The sequence below is a fragment of the Antrostomus carolinensis genome, unplaced genomic scaffold, assembly GCF_000700745.2.
Source record: "Antrostomus carolinensis isolate BGI_N321 unplaced genomic scaffold, ASM70074v2 scaffold11735, whole genome shotgun sequence".
Classification (NCBI taxonomy): Eukaryota; Metazoa; Chordata; class Aves; order Caprimulgiformes; family Caprimulgidae; genus Antrostomus; species Antrostomus carolinensis.
The window spans coordinates 12,166-27,072 of record NW_010314400.1 but is presented as its reverse complement, the minus strand read 5'-3'; the positions used below and the strand labels follow the sequence as shown (position 1 = coordinate 27,072).

The 14,907-nt window shown below is 43.2% G+C and overlaps 1 protein-coding gene across 1 annotated transcript in view; it reads left to right on the top strand.

Moving 5' to 3' along the window:
- EIF4G3 (eukaryotic translation initiation factor 4 gamma 3) overlaps positions 1-14,842 on the top strand; it is a 79,605-nt gene extending 64,763 nt beyond the window's left edge. The window contains exons 26-34 of the mRNA XM_029084880.1: positions 134-249; positions 2,458-2,630; positions 5,184-5,309; positions 6,617-6,698; positions 8,268-8,366; positions 9,305-9,451; positions 10,635-10,716; positions 12,350-12,496; positions 13,669-14,842. Of these exons, the coding sequence (XP_028940713.1) occupies positions 134-249; positions 2,458-2,630; positions 5,184-5,309; positions 6,617-6,698; positions 8,268-8,366; positions 9,305-9,451; positions 10,635-10,716; positions 12,350-12,496; positions 13,669-13,850 (1,154 nt within the window). The 3' untranslated portion in view covers positions 13,851-14,842. The remainder of the gene's footprint in view (positions 1-133; positions 250-2,457; positions 2,631-5,183; positions 5,310-6,616; positions 6,699-8,267; positions 8,367-9,304; positions 9,452-10,634; positions 10,717-12,349; positions 12,497-13,668) is intronic.
- Positions 14,843-14,907: the final 65 nt, after the last annotated feature.

Here is a 14,907-nt window from a genome sequence, read left to right as displayed (position 1 = left end):
GTAGCCAAGCGAGAAGTGACCCGTGCCTGATGATGGGACAGGGAACACACCCTGCTCCAGTGACTTCTGTTTTCTGAAAATGATGCTGATTTTCTTTTTCCAAATGTGATTGTTTTTTTTCTATTTCTACCAGCCAAGCCAGAAGCTCCCCCAGCTCCAGCGCAAGAAAAGCCTTCATTATCAGAAGAGGAAATTGAGAGAAAATGCAAATCTATCATTGATGAGTTCTTGCATATTAATGATTTTAAGGTAAGCAAAATGAAAACCTCACTTAGCAGAAAGGTCTGTGGGACTGGAGTGTGTTTTCTTGCCAGGAATGGTGTCTTTGTAAGCACCCAGCTCACATGGAGGTAGCAGAAACGGTGGGGCCTGTTAAAAACTGGGGCAGCAGCCGCTCCATGATCATTTTTAGGACAGTTGTCTCCCAAATTAGTTTTGTGCCTTGCTAGTAATAGAAAAAGTAGCCCAGCTTGTGTATTTGAAGTAGCAAGATATATGTGTATCTGTCACAAATCACTGAGCAGCTCCGTAATAACAGCAATTTTGGAAGGAGAAAAGCTAGTGGGAAAATAAACTGAGGTTTCCATTCAGTTATCAAAGCATGTGCTGTTCTGATTTGGAGGCAGATAAAGCAATACTAAATATTGAACAAACCACTCCAGAGTATTTTTAATAAACATTGAAAATTACCGAGCAGCTGTCATCACTTCCTAGTTAAAGGCTGAAATCTTGTTTCTGTTGTAAATGGATTGTTAGCTTGTCCAGGGAGTTTGCAAGACGTGTTATGGTGGCTGCAAAGTTGATTGGTTTGATCATTTGCTGAAATAAATTTTAAAAACCCACAAAGTTTGACAGGGCAGCACTAGGGAGTTCCTGGTTTGGCACCCTAAAAACAAAGTTGTTGCTTCCCACTTCATAGGGCCTTGAATTAAAATCAGAAAGAGGAATATTCTTAGGATGGATTGTTTTGAGTTCACATCTAGTTATCAGGAGAAATTATTAAATCCTGGGTTTGAGAAAAAAGTAAAAAAACAACAACAACAAAACCCAACAAACAAACCCAAAACTTTAGATTTGCAATGTCCCCCAGCTTGCTGGCCTGGTGGATCTTGGTGGAAGGAGCCAAGCACAGTGGGGCTGGTTAATAAAGGACTCTCCAGTCTTTTCTCTTTTTGCCATAGATTTCAAAGTGTAACCCCTGGATGTCTGGGGCTAAGGGGCTGCTTCAGTTTCTGTGCTTGCAAATGTGATGACATATTTTTATGGCTTGGTGGAGTTGAATTGTGTTAGACAAGTGCACCTCTGGTTAAAAAAAAATACATCGGATCGAGGCAGCTTGTGGGCATGAGGGGGTTGCTTGATAATTGTAAATTCTCAGTGGTGTTGAAAGGCAGCGTGCAACAAAGCTTCGGACTAATTCAGCTTAAACTCACGTTAATAAGGCCAAATATGAGTGTGTTCCTGTAGCGTACAGCAGAGGAGTCACCATTTCTCCTGGGTTTAGTCTTCATTATTTAACCTGACTGTAAATTAAAAGTGCTGAGCTGTATGCTGACGCCTAGTGACAGCAGGGTCAACCAGCAGCGTGTTCACCTGTCTGTCCTGGGGACACTGGGATCCGAGCTGTGACCCGAGCGTGCCATCTGGGGCCACCAGACTTGTGACCTGTGGAAAACAGTCGTTCAGGGCTTGCAGAAATGCACCTGGGGCTGCCAGTTCTTGATAACTAAAGGCATAACCTAAGACAACGAGCAAATGTCTTTAGTCAGGAAGCCCGTTGAGATCTGTTGGGCTGGACCTAGAAGGTCAGTGGAAGATCTTTGGAGATGACAGTGGAGATTTTTGAAGTGTGACATTGAGCGCTTCTCTGAGAGTCTCTGTGTAAGAGTCTTTTATTTGCTTAGGTTACAAAATGTTTGTGCCAGAAAGTGGAAGCTTTATAAAGAGGAAGTTTTCCCCCAAATGCTCCCCACCTATTTTCTGCTTCTTTATATGGCGTGGGTTTGTAACACAGGCATTTCTGTGCCAGATCAGCTCAGTAACGAATCTAACATGATGTCCTCCTTTTGACTTGACTTGACATTTGATGAAATAATAGGCTTTTTGGTGGCATCCAGAAGACAATTCCTATCCTTTCACTAAGCAGCCAAACTGTACCCTGGAGCCTGATTGTGTATTTTAAAAACTCTGTTGCCTGCGTGGTATAAATTCTCATTATTATTATTATTCAGTTGCCATCTCAGTGGTGATTTGTGATGAGGTTCCACAGCCTAGTCCAGCAGCTTTGCCTGGCAGCTTCACTAAATATTCATTTTCAAATCAAACCCAAGGCTAGCAGTCTCTTGATCTGCTATCAAATAAATCCCCATCCCGTGTACCCTGAACTGTCTTATAGTAGAAAATATTCTTCTGCTCTATTTTTTGGATGGCAAATGATCCTGTGTGTCATTCCAACAGGAAGCAATGCAGTGTGTGGAGGAGCTGAGCGCCCAGAATCTGCTGCCTGTTTTTGTGCGAGTGGGAGTGGAGTCGACGCTCGAGAGGAGTCAGATCACCAGGGATCACATGGGCCAGTTATTACATCAGCTGGTGCAGTCAGGAAAGCTGAGCAAGCAGGATTTCTTCAAGGGGTTTGTATTCTGCACGTAGAAATGGATACTTTCCTTGAGCATTGATTGCAAATGAACAACCACTGTGTTGGAGAGGAATGATTTCCCACCTTGCTTTGCTAACCTGCCTTCTCCACATGTCCTTTATGACAGAGCATTTCTGCCTGGATGTATGCATAAGTAATATAATTATTTTAATCTGTTTTTAAGTATTTAAAATGCTTTAGTGAATGTCAATATTTTTGTATTTATAGAAGTATTTATTTTGAAGCACACGCGTGGGTGTATATTTAAATGTGTGTGTTTAGATTTCTGTTTTGTGATACATTTGTCAATATTTGCCTTTTGGCAAATCATTGAATACAATTAAAAGAGGAGGAAGGAGACAAAAATCTTCCTGTGAGCATAATAATGCCTGGAAGCTGTGTAGTGTGAAGTCCTCTGCATCCACAGAACCGCAGCTGTTCTCCCGCTGGTAAAACAGGCTTTACCCGTGCGATGGGATTTCTCAGGATAACTCAGCTTTAAGGAGAAGACGTGCCATTGAGGGGCTGAGAAGGAGAACATGTGCCAGATGTGGTGTTGCATGGGTTGGACCTTCTTCAAGACAACAGTTTCAACCGTTGGTTCCTTTCAGCTCTCTGGGTTTTGTATTCCCAGCCTGGATTTGAACTGGTGTCCAGTTATAAAACGATCTGTGTTCCCAGGGAGGTCCCAGCACCACTCGGCCCTCTCTGCGGGTTAGAGCAGGATGATTAAGAGAGGGATAACCACAAAAAGCAGCCAGCAAACAAGCAGGTGAAATAATGCTTTTGGATACTGAGTTTCTGGGTAGTTAGCCCCATCTTGCTGCTTTTATTTGAATCATGTCTCGTTGTGGTGTCACTGACCGCCCTGCCCCTGTGTCTGGCAGTGAATTTCATCGTGCTGCAGTCCACTGGCTCACAGGAAGAGTTCAGGCAGCCTGATGGATCCCAAACAGTATGGAACAGGAGTAAAAAAAATACAACCCCACAGGGAGTACACTTGTCTGTGTCCACACAGTCGCTGATGGTCAAAAGGACTTGTTTGAAGTGATACGTTTCCATAACGGGTTGTGATTAAAGCCGTTCCTGTGTTTCCTGGAGTGTGGATAAGTGGTGGTGATGCTAAATAAGTAGGATCTCGATGAAATCATGGGACGTGTGGTCTGAATGTGGCATAAACAAAGTGAAACTGCTCCTGAAGATGATGAAGGGGCAAGTGGTGCTCAGTGGGTACATGAGAAGAACACTGAAAACCACTACACTTATTCACGCAAGAAAAGTGACTGTGTAATTAGGGGTTATGGGATGAGTACTGGTCACAGCACAAGTCTGGAGAGATACACAACAGGAAACCAATTTCTGTCACAAACGCTTGGACAAACCTACATTGAAGTGGTAGCAGAGGACGTGAAGAACAAAGCAAAGGAGATTCTGGGTTTCTGGGTTTGCAGCATGAGAAAAAAATGACCAATTATACTCAGTAAACTGGACCCCAGAATTTTCAAGGTTTTCAGGGAGAAATGAATCATGATGAAAACGGGCAGGAGAGCCAGAAAAATGATCATCATCTTGTACCAGCCATGGGGAATGAAGCCACCTACAAGGCTTTTATCGGGAAGAAGAGTTTTGAGTGATTCTGGGAACTCTATCCAGTGTTGGGGAGCAATTTTGTAATTCATCCTGCCACGATGGAAACCTCTCTCTGGTGTACTGAACATTTTTCTTGTGTTATCTTACATACTTACAGACATTTTGCTGATTACCTTACATTTGGACTTCTGGTATTATTAATCCTCTTTCTGTTGATGTTTGGATATTTTTAGGAAGTCTCCATTTATTGGATGATCTGTATTTATAGATAAATATGCTTGTTAGTTTTACGGGTTTTACCAGTTAGCAAACAATGTCAGGATTACTGTAAATGGAGCTTTCCTGGATGTACCTGCTGGTTTTATGGAAAGCAGTGCCTTTTCCACATACCATCCATGTTACTGCAGAGAGAAATTCACTCCTGGCAGTTCTGAAGCACTGAAAGCATAAAATGGCAATAGGGTTTTTTTGTTACCTTTATGATTCTCTCCCTTCCTCTCCCTTCCTCTCCCTTCCTCTCCCTTCCTCTCCCTTCCTCTCCCTTCCTCACCCTTCCTCTCCTTTCCTCTCTCCCTTCCTCTCCCTTCCTCTCCCTTCCTCTCCCTTCCTCTCCCTTCCTCTCCCTTCCTCTCCCTTCCTCTCCCTTCCTCTCCCTTCCTCTCCCTTCCTCTCCCTTCCTCTCCCTTCCTCTCCCTTCCTCTCCCTTCCTCTCCCTTCCTCTCCCTTCCTCTCCCTTCCTCTCCCTTCCTCTCCCTTCCTCTCCCTTCCTCTCCCTTCCTCTCCCTTCCTCTCCCTTCCCCTTCTCTCTTCCCTTCCCCTTCTCTCTTCCCTTCCCCTTCTCTCTTCCCTTCCCCTTCTCTCTTCGATAACAAAGAATTTTTAAAGTGCAGCTTTGCTCAAATTAAAGTCCCAAATTCTATTTAATGCTTGACATCATTTTTCTTTCCTTTTTCTAAAGTTTTTCAGACACCTTGGAGATGGCGGACGATATGGCCATAGATATACCCCATATTTGGTTGTACCTAGCTGAGTTGGTGACCCCCGTGTTAAAAGAAGGAGGAATCTCTATGAGAGAACTTATACAGTAAGCAGTGCTGTTTTTTTTCCAGGGTTGGTTGAGCTGAGTTCTGTGCCTGGCTATGCTATGTAGTATTTTGACAGCATGATTCCCATCAGGTAGATAAAAGACAACTAGTGTTAGAAGCTCAGCTTCTCATCCGAGTTGATAAAAGGCTTTGCTGCACGTCGTTCAGGACTTGCACCAGACTCAGAGCTGTGGTGGGAAGGGAACTTGCTGCTCTGTAGTCACTATTCAGGAGCAAAAGTTTATCTGTAAATCTACTTCAATCCTGTTTGTTTCAGCTGAGCTAAAAAATCACCCCAGTGTTGTCCAGTGGGAGTCATTGGAGAGCACACTGAGCTCTGAGAATTCCGTTTGAGGAGAGCGAGGTGTCGCACAGGTGTCTTTATGTCTCGGAGTGTAGTAACTACCACCTTAAACAGGTAGAAAACCTTCCCTGCCAGACTGGAAACTGCTTCCAGGAGCAGAGTTTCTATATTTTTCTATCCGAGGGCTGGAGCACCTCTCCTATGAAGACAGGCTGAGAGAGTTGGGGCTGTTCAGCCTGGAGAAGAGAAGGCTCCGGGGAGATCTTATAGCGGCCTCCCAGTACCTGAAGGGGCTCCAGGAAGGCTGGGGAGGGACTTTTCATAAGGGCAGTTAATGACAAAACAAGGGGAAATGGCTTTAAGCTGAAAGAGGGGAGGTTTAGATTAGATATTAGGAAGAAGTTCTTCACTGTGAGGGTGGTCAGACACTGGCACAGGTTGGCCAGAGAAGCTGTGGCTGCTCCTCCCTGGAAGTGTTCTCGGCCAGGCTGGATGAGGCTTTGAGCAACCTGGTCTAGTGGAAGGTGTCCCTGCTGCTGGCAGGGGGGTTGGGACTGGATGAGCTTTAAGGTCCCTTCCAACCCAAACCATTCCATGATTCTATGATTTTGTATGTGTCCTTATATATTTGGGGTTTAACTAGAAGCCAGTTGAATGGTTCTCTTTTCCCGTAGGCAGCACATTAAGAAAACAGTAGCATTGTCCCCAAAAAGGGTCCTGCTACACGAACGCAGCGTCCCACAGAAATGAGGGGATTTGATGTTATGTAAAGACTTTGCAATTAGCCCTGTTGTGGCAACCGCACCGCATCACTCATGTCTGTCTGGTGGCAGCTAGATCAAATCCTTTATCCCTGGCAGAAATTAAAGGTGATTTCCTGCCGCAGTGTGATCTCTACCCCTCGCCTCACATTCCAGGCTGGGAGCACTGTTTTATCAGGGTGAAACTATCTTCAGACAATTCAAATTATAAGGAAAAATATCTGGTTTTCTTTCATTCTAGAGAATTTAGCAAACCTTTGCTTCCTGTGGGAAGAGCCGGCGTCTTGCTTGCTGAAATCTTGCACCTTCTATGCAAACAAATGGTAAGTGTCCAGGTGTGCCATTGGTAGATGCAGCCAGTAGATGTTTCTGCATGAAGCCTTCACATTTCCCATGTGAAGATATTTAGGGACGGGCCAACCAGTCCAAATAACCCAGGAAACCTGCCTCTACATCCCCAGTTTCAAACCAGTCTGTACCAGGTTCCAAAAAGTTAACTTTTTTTTTCCCCCCCTCATCACTTTTCCCTTTTGCAGGCTCATCTTCTCACCTTGTAACTTCTAGAGCTCTCTTACACATTTCACAGTTGTTTGTTCAAAGTTTGGTGGTTTCCCTGTAACTCTGTCTCCATTTTTTCTTTCTTTTTTTTTAAATCTGGCTAAATACCACACTTTGGATTGTGTCTATTTTCAACCCTGTAAAATCCCTCTTTTCTTTTTTTTTTTCTTTTTTTAAAGCATGCATTCAAATAAGGTTGAATGTTCCAGGAGCATTTTGGCCTAACAGTGCAAATAGTGACTTTTTATTTATTTATTTTAGCCTTCTGCTTGTTTGGACAGTCAATTTCCATTTATTTTTCTCTGTTCTGTGAAAGAAAAGCTGTTGTGCTCTGTGGGGCTTGAAGCACAGCCATGAGTTTCTGTTTCTGCCACAGCTTTCTAATTCGATCTTGTCCAGGCCAATACTTGGACTCAAGTATTTCAATGTAATATCAATCATCTAATTGAGAACCTGATGAATCGTAGCAGGAACTATGCACAATTAGCTCTTAATGATCTGCTTTGTAAACTTAACATTGTAGTCTGCTTTGTAAATGAAAAATCAGGCTGCTTTTGTCAGTGCTTAACTTAGGCCACGCAGTGATCTCCCCTGTGCTCTAAGGTAAAATTTTTGGCAAAGCATTTGGGTGAAAGGAGCTGGTTGTTAGTTGTATTTTTATTTTTGTCAGAATTGTATAGGTGCCATTTTAGGCAGGATACCGAAAGGTCAGCGTGACATTAGGGAATGAGGAGGGTTGAATTGTATGTGCTGCAAAGGTGCTTTTCTCAAGGTTTGTCATAAATTCTAGGAACTGAAGAGTGAGCTTGGTATTACGTACCCGAATTTGAGGCTTGATCTCTGTACAGAAAACAACGGTGCAAATAATTATTTTCTAAAATTAGCTAATTTGCTGGTGCTTTAATGTCAAGGCAAGGGGGAAAATGAGTCATGGAGTAAGTTAATGACAGAGTCAGGAGAGGAATCTAAGTCATCTAACTGCCAGCTCTGTGTCACGGCCGTGGGAAACTGTGCCTTGTTCAGATGTGTCACTTTTCATAGGTGATCTCTGGCTGAAGTTGTTGCAAACCCCACGTGTCACATTTGACCTTGTTTATTCCCCATCCCCGTGGTGTTTGACCACTGGGCAGGATGTGTGTAGACCTGTGGCAGGGTTACATATATGATTGCTCTTGCATGGGATTTCCAGACATTTTCACTTCCTTGCTAAGTGTCTTGTTTGATGGCTGAACAGTTCTTTATTTCTCCTGACACAGCTGCACCACTCCGGCTTGTCTAAGCTCCCCTGCTTGTCTCTTCAAGTCTTGAAAATGAACAAACTGTTTGTGTTTTAGAGCCATAAGAAAGTGGGAGCCTTATGGAGGGAGTCTGGCCTCAGTTGGAAGGACTACTTACCTGAAGGAGAGGATGTACATACCTTTCTCATGGAACAAGTGAGTTCAGAGCAAGCATCTGCTTAATTAGTGAATTTGATGCACTGATTTTTGGACCATCATCCTGTTTGTTCATCCTCTTCCATCCCATTCTTTTGTACAGTTGATCTGGGGTGAGGTGTCTTCCTCCCCAACCTGGCTTAGATTATTTCAGCGCCTCCTTTTTGAAATGCCAGGAGGATGGGCTTGTCCCCTCCAACCCTAGGCACACATCTCCCATCAGCTGCCTTCCTGTAGGAGATCTTGAACTGGGAGGAAAGAACTCAAGAATGAGTTTTGCAGCAAGGACAGACCATCTGCAGAAGGGCCAGAATAAATGATAGCAATTATTCACTCATCCCACCTTGTGTTATGATCCCAAGGGGTTTCACAACCTGATAGGAGGGCACCTTGCAACTCTTCCTGGTGCTGTTCCTAAAGAAGGAGCTGGAGCTCCTTTTGGAGTTCCAAGTGATCCACTGCCCTGTTTTAGCATTTAGGAAGTAGGAAATGAAATGGATTACCAAGGTCTGGGACTTGGTGAGGGGACTCCAGCTCCTCTGTCACATTTTGCAATGAATTGGGGCGTTAGCTGCAGTGTCTTTGAGCGAATGCCAGCTCTGGTAATTGCATTCCAGCTCCCCGTTGTTTTAGTTGAGCAACACGCGTTTTATTTTGTGCAGAGCTGGAGTTGCTCTGAGATCACAGAATCACAGATTTCAGAGGTTGGAAGGGACCTCAGGAGATCAGATACCTGGTTTTCTTTGCTGGATGATGTAGTTTGTAAAATGCTTTATAATCTTTGGAAAAGATAAAGTGTATAAATCGTTGTAACGTTAACTGAGCAGTTGAAAGATGCCAGAAAGCAGCAGGAGGTGTAGCTTGCTGCCTCAATTTGGGATAATTCAGCATAGGAAAGTATATTTCACTAATTCTCATCGTCACTTCTGATGTTGCAGAAGTTGGACTTCACGGAGTCGGACTGTTCCAGTTCCTCAGAAGCACTTTCAGAGAAAGAACTCTCTGCAGAAGAGCTGAACAAGCAGCTAGAAAAACTCATTGTTGAGGACAAGGCAAATGATGAACAAATCTTTGACTGGGTAGAGGTACAAACACTATTCTCACCCTCCCTGCGCACCGTTTGTTAACTGCTTCTGTAAATATTTTCTCATCTAAAGGAGCATCTCTGCAGGCTCCTCTCCAGGCATAAGACACTTATGATGATTAGGTCTGTGCAATCAACACTTCTAAAGAATTAAAATCTAAAATACAATCAGTCAGTTTCAAAGTAAACTTCAGGAAGAAAGAATTTTGGCCATATTAGCATACAACTGTGTAACTGCCTTTTAAATACTGTGGGCTTTTTGACTCTGAAAAGTCTGCTTTTGGCTACTTATTATATTTTAAATCGAGTACACTGCTACATTCTTTCTTCCCAAAATTGGGGATAAAAGCTTCTCAGTGATTTTTGCAACATGACTTACCAGATTCTCCCTGCCATGCTGCAAAAACACGCTGGGCAGTCACTGAGAGCTCGTGTGCCTTTCCCAGTGCATTGGAGCAGTAACTGTAAAAGGAAATAAAGAAAAAGGTAAAAAAGGAAGCCCTGTCAACCCACCAATCTTCCACCCTCTATCTCTGGCTGCATTCCTTAAGCCTGATTTTAAACCTAGTGTCTGAAATGATACTCAGCCTGGTTCATTTAGATCTGTGCTCACAGCTAAATCTTGGTCAGCTTCATTTCCGTTGTTTCTATTGCTGGAGCAGTGTGTTTAGAAATGCAATTTTTCTGCTGCCATTAGGGAAGTCAAGAGTGGAATGAAAGCAGTGCTGAAAATCTGGGGACACCCACAAGAGCTTTGTAGTCTTGGACAAGTTACAGAGCCATTCTGTGAATTTCTTCTACAAAGCAAACAAATCTCCACCCCAGGAGAGCACCGCTGTAAAATTTGTTGAAGAAGCGTAAAACTCTTAGAAAATGTATAAGGGTGTTGAAAAGCCAAACGTGGTTGGTTTGGTTTGGTTTGGTTCTCCAGACAAATGACTAGTTGTGGGAGTAGTTAAATGGTGTATTGATGGCATGAGAACTGTTGTTGCATGTGGAGGTACCTGAGCTAATTTCAAGAAGCGAATGGGAAAGCTGAGTTTTCGCAGAGTTTTTTGGGTGAACTGGATTTCTGCTGCAGCAGCTTTTGCTGAACTTGCTGCCAAATTCAACAGCGGAGTCTGGAAACGGTTGTTCTCACACAGCGGCGTGTTTTTAACTGGTCCATTTACTCTTGATTTCAGGCTAATCTAGATGAAAGCCAGATGAGTTCACCTACATTCCTTAGAGCTTTAATGACAGCAGTTTGTAAAGCAGCTATTATAGGTGAGTAACTTGCAATGTAAACACCAGACAAACCAAAGGTGCAAATAATTATTTTATGTTTTTCAGGTTTATATCCCTTTTCCCTCCCTCAGGGCTGGTTTTTTATCACACACTAAGAATTTTTGCACCATATAAAACTCTAGTGTTCAGGAGCTGGGATGGCTGTTCCCCAGCACCAGCCGGGGGTGCTTTGCTGGTTGTGATGTTCTCGAGAGCCTGGTGTGTCCCAGTGACCTCTCGTGAGCAGACATTTCAGACGACTTTGAGTGATGCCAGATTGTTCGTTGATTTTTTCTCGTGCCGGTGGAAATGCGCGAGACGTTCCTAAGAGAATTAGCATTTCCACTCTTGTGTCGGCAAGTACGCGTGGGCGCTCTCCTGTCGCAGATTGCCACGTGCGAGTTGGAAGGGTGGGTTGCTGAAGAGAAGCCAGCCTGCATCACTGGCTTCTTAATAGTTTTATGTCCAAAGTTGTCATTTTTGGATAAGATGGTTTATGTGGATTACTTGGTAGACAGATGGAAATGGAGGAGAGGGTGGGTTCCTAAGTCAAGAGCCTCAGACCCTCAGAGGGGGCTTGCACAAAGCACTGCAGCCAGACACATCTGGTCAATTCCCTTTGTTTTCTTTAACTTGACTTCTGGCATCTGGCAAGGCAAAAAATTGCGCTTGTAAAGCACCCGGTTCTGCTCTTAACTGTAAGAGTCACGCTTGGTGGAGAGAATGGTCTGAACTTCATCTTGTTGCAAGGGGAAAAGGCAGCCCAGCTCCTTCCTTCTCCCTGAGAACAGAACCTTTCTGATGCCACCTAGTGTTGATGGCGAACTTACACACGATTTAGAATCATAGAATCCCAGACTGGTTTGGATTGGAAGGGACCTTAAAGCTCATCCAGTCCCAACCCCCCTGCCAGCAGCAGGGACACCTTCCACTAGACCAGGTTGCTCAAAGCCTCATCCAGCCTGGCCGAGAACACTTCCAGGGAGGGGGCATCTACAACTTCCTTGGGCAAAAGAATTTGATGACAAATATTTACGAGTTCCCTGGTGCGGATCAGGAACGTCTTCTCTTTTATGTTCTGACCTTGTCTCTAATTGAGGGGTTGGTTATTTTTTTTTCCTTTTATTTCCAAAATATCACTTAATTGTGTCACATGGTCTACTTAAAAGCTGCTGAATAATTTATCTACGTTGCTGATGGACTTCTAATGTGTGTTTTTAATATATTCCTGATGTCCTATGTCATATGCAGCTTAGGATTCTGTTTCTGTCTTAGTATTTTTAGGGAAAAAAATACATAATTTTCTAAGAACCTTCTATATAACAAAAATTTTAGCCCTACCCATTGCACATCCAGCTGTCTGTGGAAATACAGCAATGTGCACTTCAAAGTAAGGTTGTAATTCTTCTGTGTGTGTCAGCAGGCTGGTTAGGGCCAGGGTCGCTTTAGATACTGGTTGAATTTGGGGAACTGGAAGAACCAGGACTTCCAGAAAAAAACATTAATCAGGAATATTTACTGTTGTTTCTCTCTTTTCTCTCCACACTAACCTGTACCTGTGATTTCTATTTGAATAAATAAAAGTGATAAAAGATCAGCCCCTGCTGACCCTGTTTTCTTCTCTTCCCCTCAGCGGACTCGACTAGCTTCCGTGTGGACACTGCTGTTATCAAACAGAGAGTGCCGATCTTACTCAAGTACCTAGACTCAGACACAGAGAAGGAACTACAAGCACTTTATGCACTACAAGCATCAATAGTAAAACTTGATCAGCCTCCTAGTAAGTGTTGCCTCTGTGCTGGGGATTTAAACCCTGACGGTATAAGGACAGGTTGTTTCTGCAAGAGTAAAGTTTAGTGGTGGAGACTGGAAAAGGATGTGCTTTAACTTACCTTTGTATGTAGCAGATGAGAAAAACCAGCATACAGTGGTTTCTGTTTGTCCAGATTCCAGCTTTTAGAGCAGTGCAGGTCCCCAGATGCTTGTCTGGAGTCTGGCTCTTCTCTTGGCTGCTGAAGGAAAGACAAACTTGTGTTGATAAAAAGAGAGGGGAGTGGAAAAAAAGGCAGTAAAGAGTAATCTGTTGCGTTTACAATACCTGGACATGTGAGAGCACCAGGCATTGTAATTGCATTGCCACACCACAGGTGTCTGTGGACTTGGAGGGAATAAAATTAGTTGGACATCTGATGACGTGAGGGAGTTGCCAAGGAAATGGGGGTTCCCGGGGAGTCTGCAGCACAAAATCAAAGAGTGCCCAAAAACACCCAACTCGATCATCCTTAGCTTTAAGGACCAATGGTTCGTTATCCCTCCTGCTGAGCCACGAGAAATCAGGTGTTGGGGAAGAGCCAGGCTGCCAGGTTGTGTGGCCCAGCGAGAGGAGAACAGGCTGCTGTGGATTCTGTTTGCCAGCCTGTCCCTAGACAATCATAGAATCATGGAATGGTTTGGGTTGGAAGGGACCTTAAAGCTCATCCAGTTCCAACCCCCCTGCCAGCAGCAGGGACACCTTCCACTAGACCAGGTTGCTCAAAGCCTCATCCAGCCTGGCCGAGAACACTTCCAGGGAGGAGCATCCACAACTCCCTTGGGCAACCTGTTCCAGTGTCTCACCACCCTCACAGTGAAGAACTTCTTCCTAATATCTAATCTAAACCTCCCCTCTTTCAGCTTAAATAATACATTCCCACAGCTGCTTTCCCAGCTTTCCCTTTTCTACAGAGCATGTGTTTGTTACTAGACAGCGTCAGAGGGACCCGTTTCCCCTCTCAGCTGTGTGTAACCAGCCAGGAAGCAAATAACTCAGTGCCAGACCTTCCTTTTACTTATATCTGCATCTCTGGCATTAAAGGTCATGTTAATCCTCTTATCCGTAACCGCGTCTTTGTCGGCCAACTGAAACCAGCGCAGCACTAACAGCTGTTCTCTCCCCTGATTCCATTATCACAGATCTGTTGCGGATGTTTTTCGATTGCCTGTACGATGAGGAGGTAATATCAGAGGATGCCTTCTACAAATGGGAAAGCAGCAAAGACCCAGCGGAGCAGAACGGGAAAGGAGTAGCGTTAAAATCTGTCACGGCGTTCTTCACGTGGCTACGGGAAGCCGAAGAGGAGTCGGAGGATAATTAAAACTTAAAATACAGAGAGGAGGAGAGAGGAAAAAAAAAGAAACAAAAAAAAAAAGAAACGATTTAAGTATTTTTTTAAAAAGTTTCACGTCTTCGCCAATCACAGTGCAGCAAGGCCAATTCTCGAGCAGACCCCCCCCCTTCCCCCCCACACACGCACGAGTGGGAGAGGTAAAAAAAATAGATAAACACAAAGGTGATCGTGGAGGAAAAAACAAAAAAAAGGTACTTGAACAAAAAAAAGAGTAAACTTCAAACCTGAGGGCGGGAGCACTAAACCAAAATACATGTATTATTTATAGAAAATGTTTTCTGTTTTAGTCTTTTTCTTCTTTTCTTTTTAAACAAGGACTCACACGTACAGAAACACAACAAAGCGAAACAAATCTGTTTAGCAAAAAAAAAAAAAAAAAAAAAAAAGAAGTGGAAAACTTTTAATTTATTATTTTAAGGACTGCAAATGCCAGTGTAATTTTTAAATTTGCAGTTTCTGTAAACAAATTGTATAATAGAACAAAAGAAGAGAAATAAATTTCCCTCCCCTTCATTATGCACCTCAGTTTTGTTTCAAAGCATGATAAATAAACAAAACTTTCAAGGGGGTTGGGGTAAGCTAGATGAGGAAGAGATCAATTTTGGGGTGTTTTTTTATTTTAATAATTGTCATCAGATTTTTCTGCCTGCCTCTCAGCTTGCTTCAGAAATTTAAAAAGAAAATAGTAATCAAAAACCATACATAACCTTGGAACAGAAGGAAACCGCTGCGGACCAGAGTGCTCCGAACAAAATAACTCATTCAAAACAGTGCTACCCTGGGGAAAAAAAAAAAACAAGTACTAGTGATACTTTCAGAACCTTTAGAGCAACTTTAAGGCTTGTAAATACATAGAACAAATATTTAAAAAAAAAAAAAAAAAAAGAGAAAAAAAGAAATTGACTCAATACTATTTCTTTTCACTTTCAAAATATAAAGAACAAAATAAAGACAAACATTGCAAGTTTAAAAGAAAGTAAAACGACTTCTCCTTTGACAGCTGCTGAATGTGTGCACCATCTCT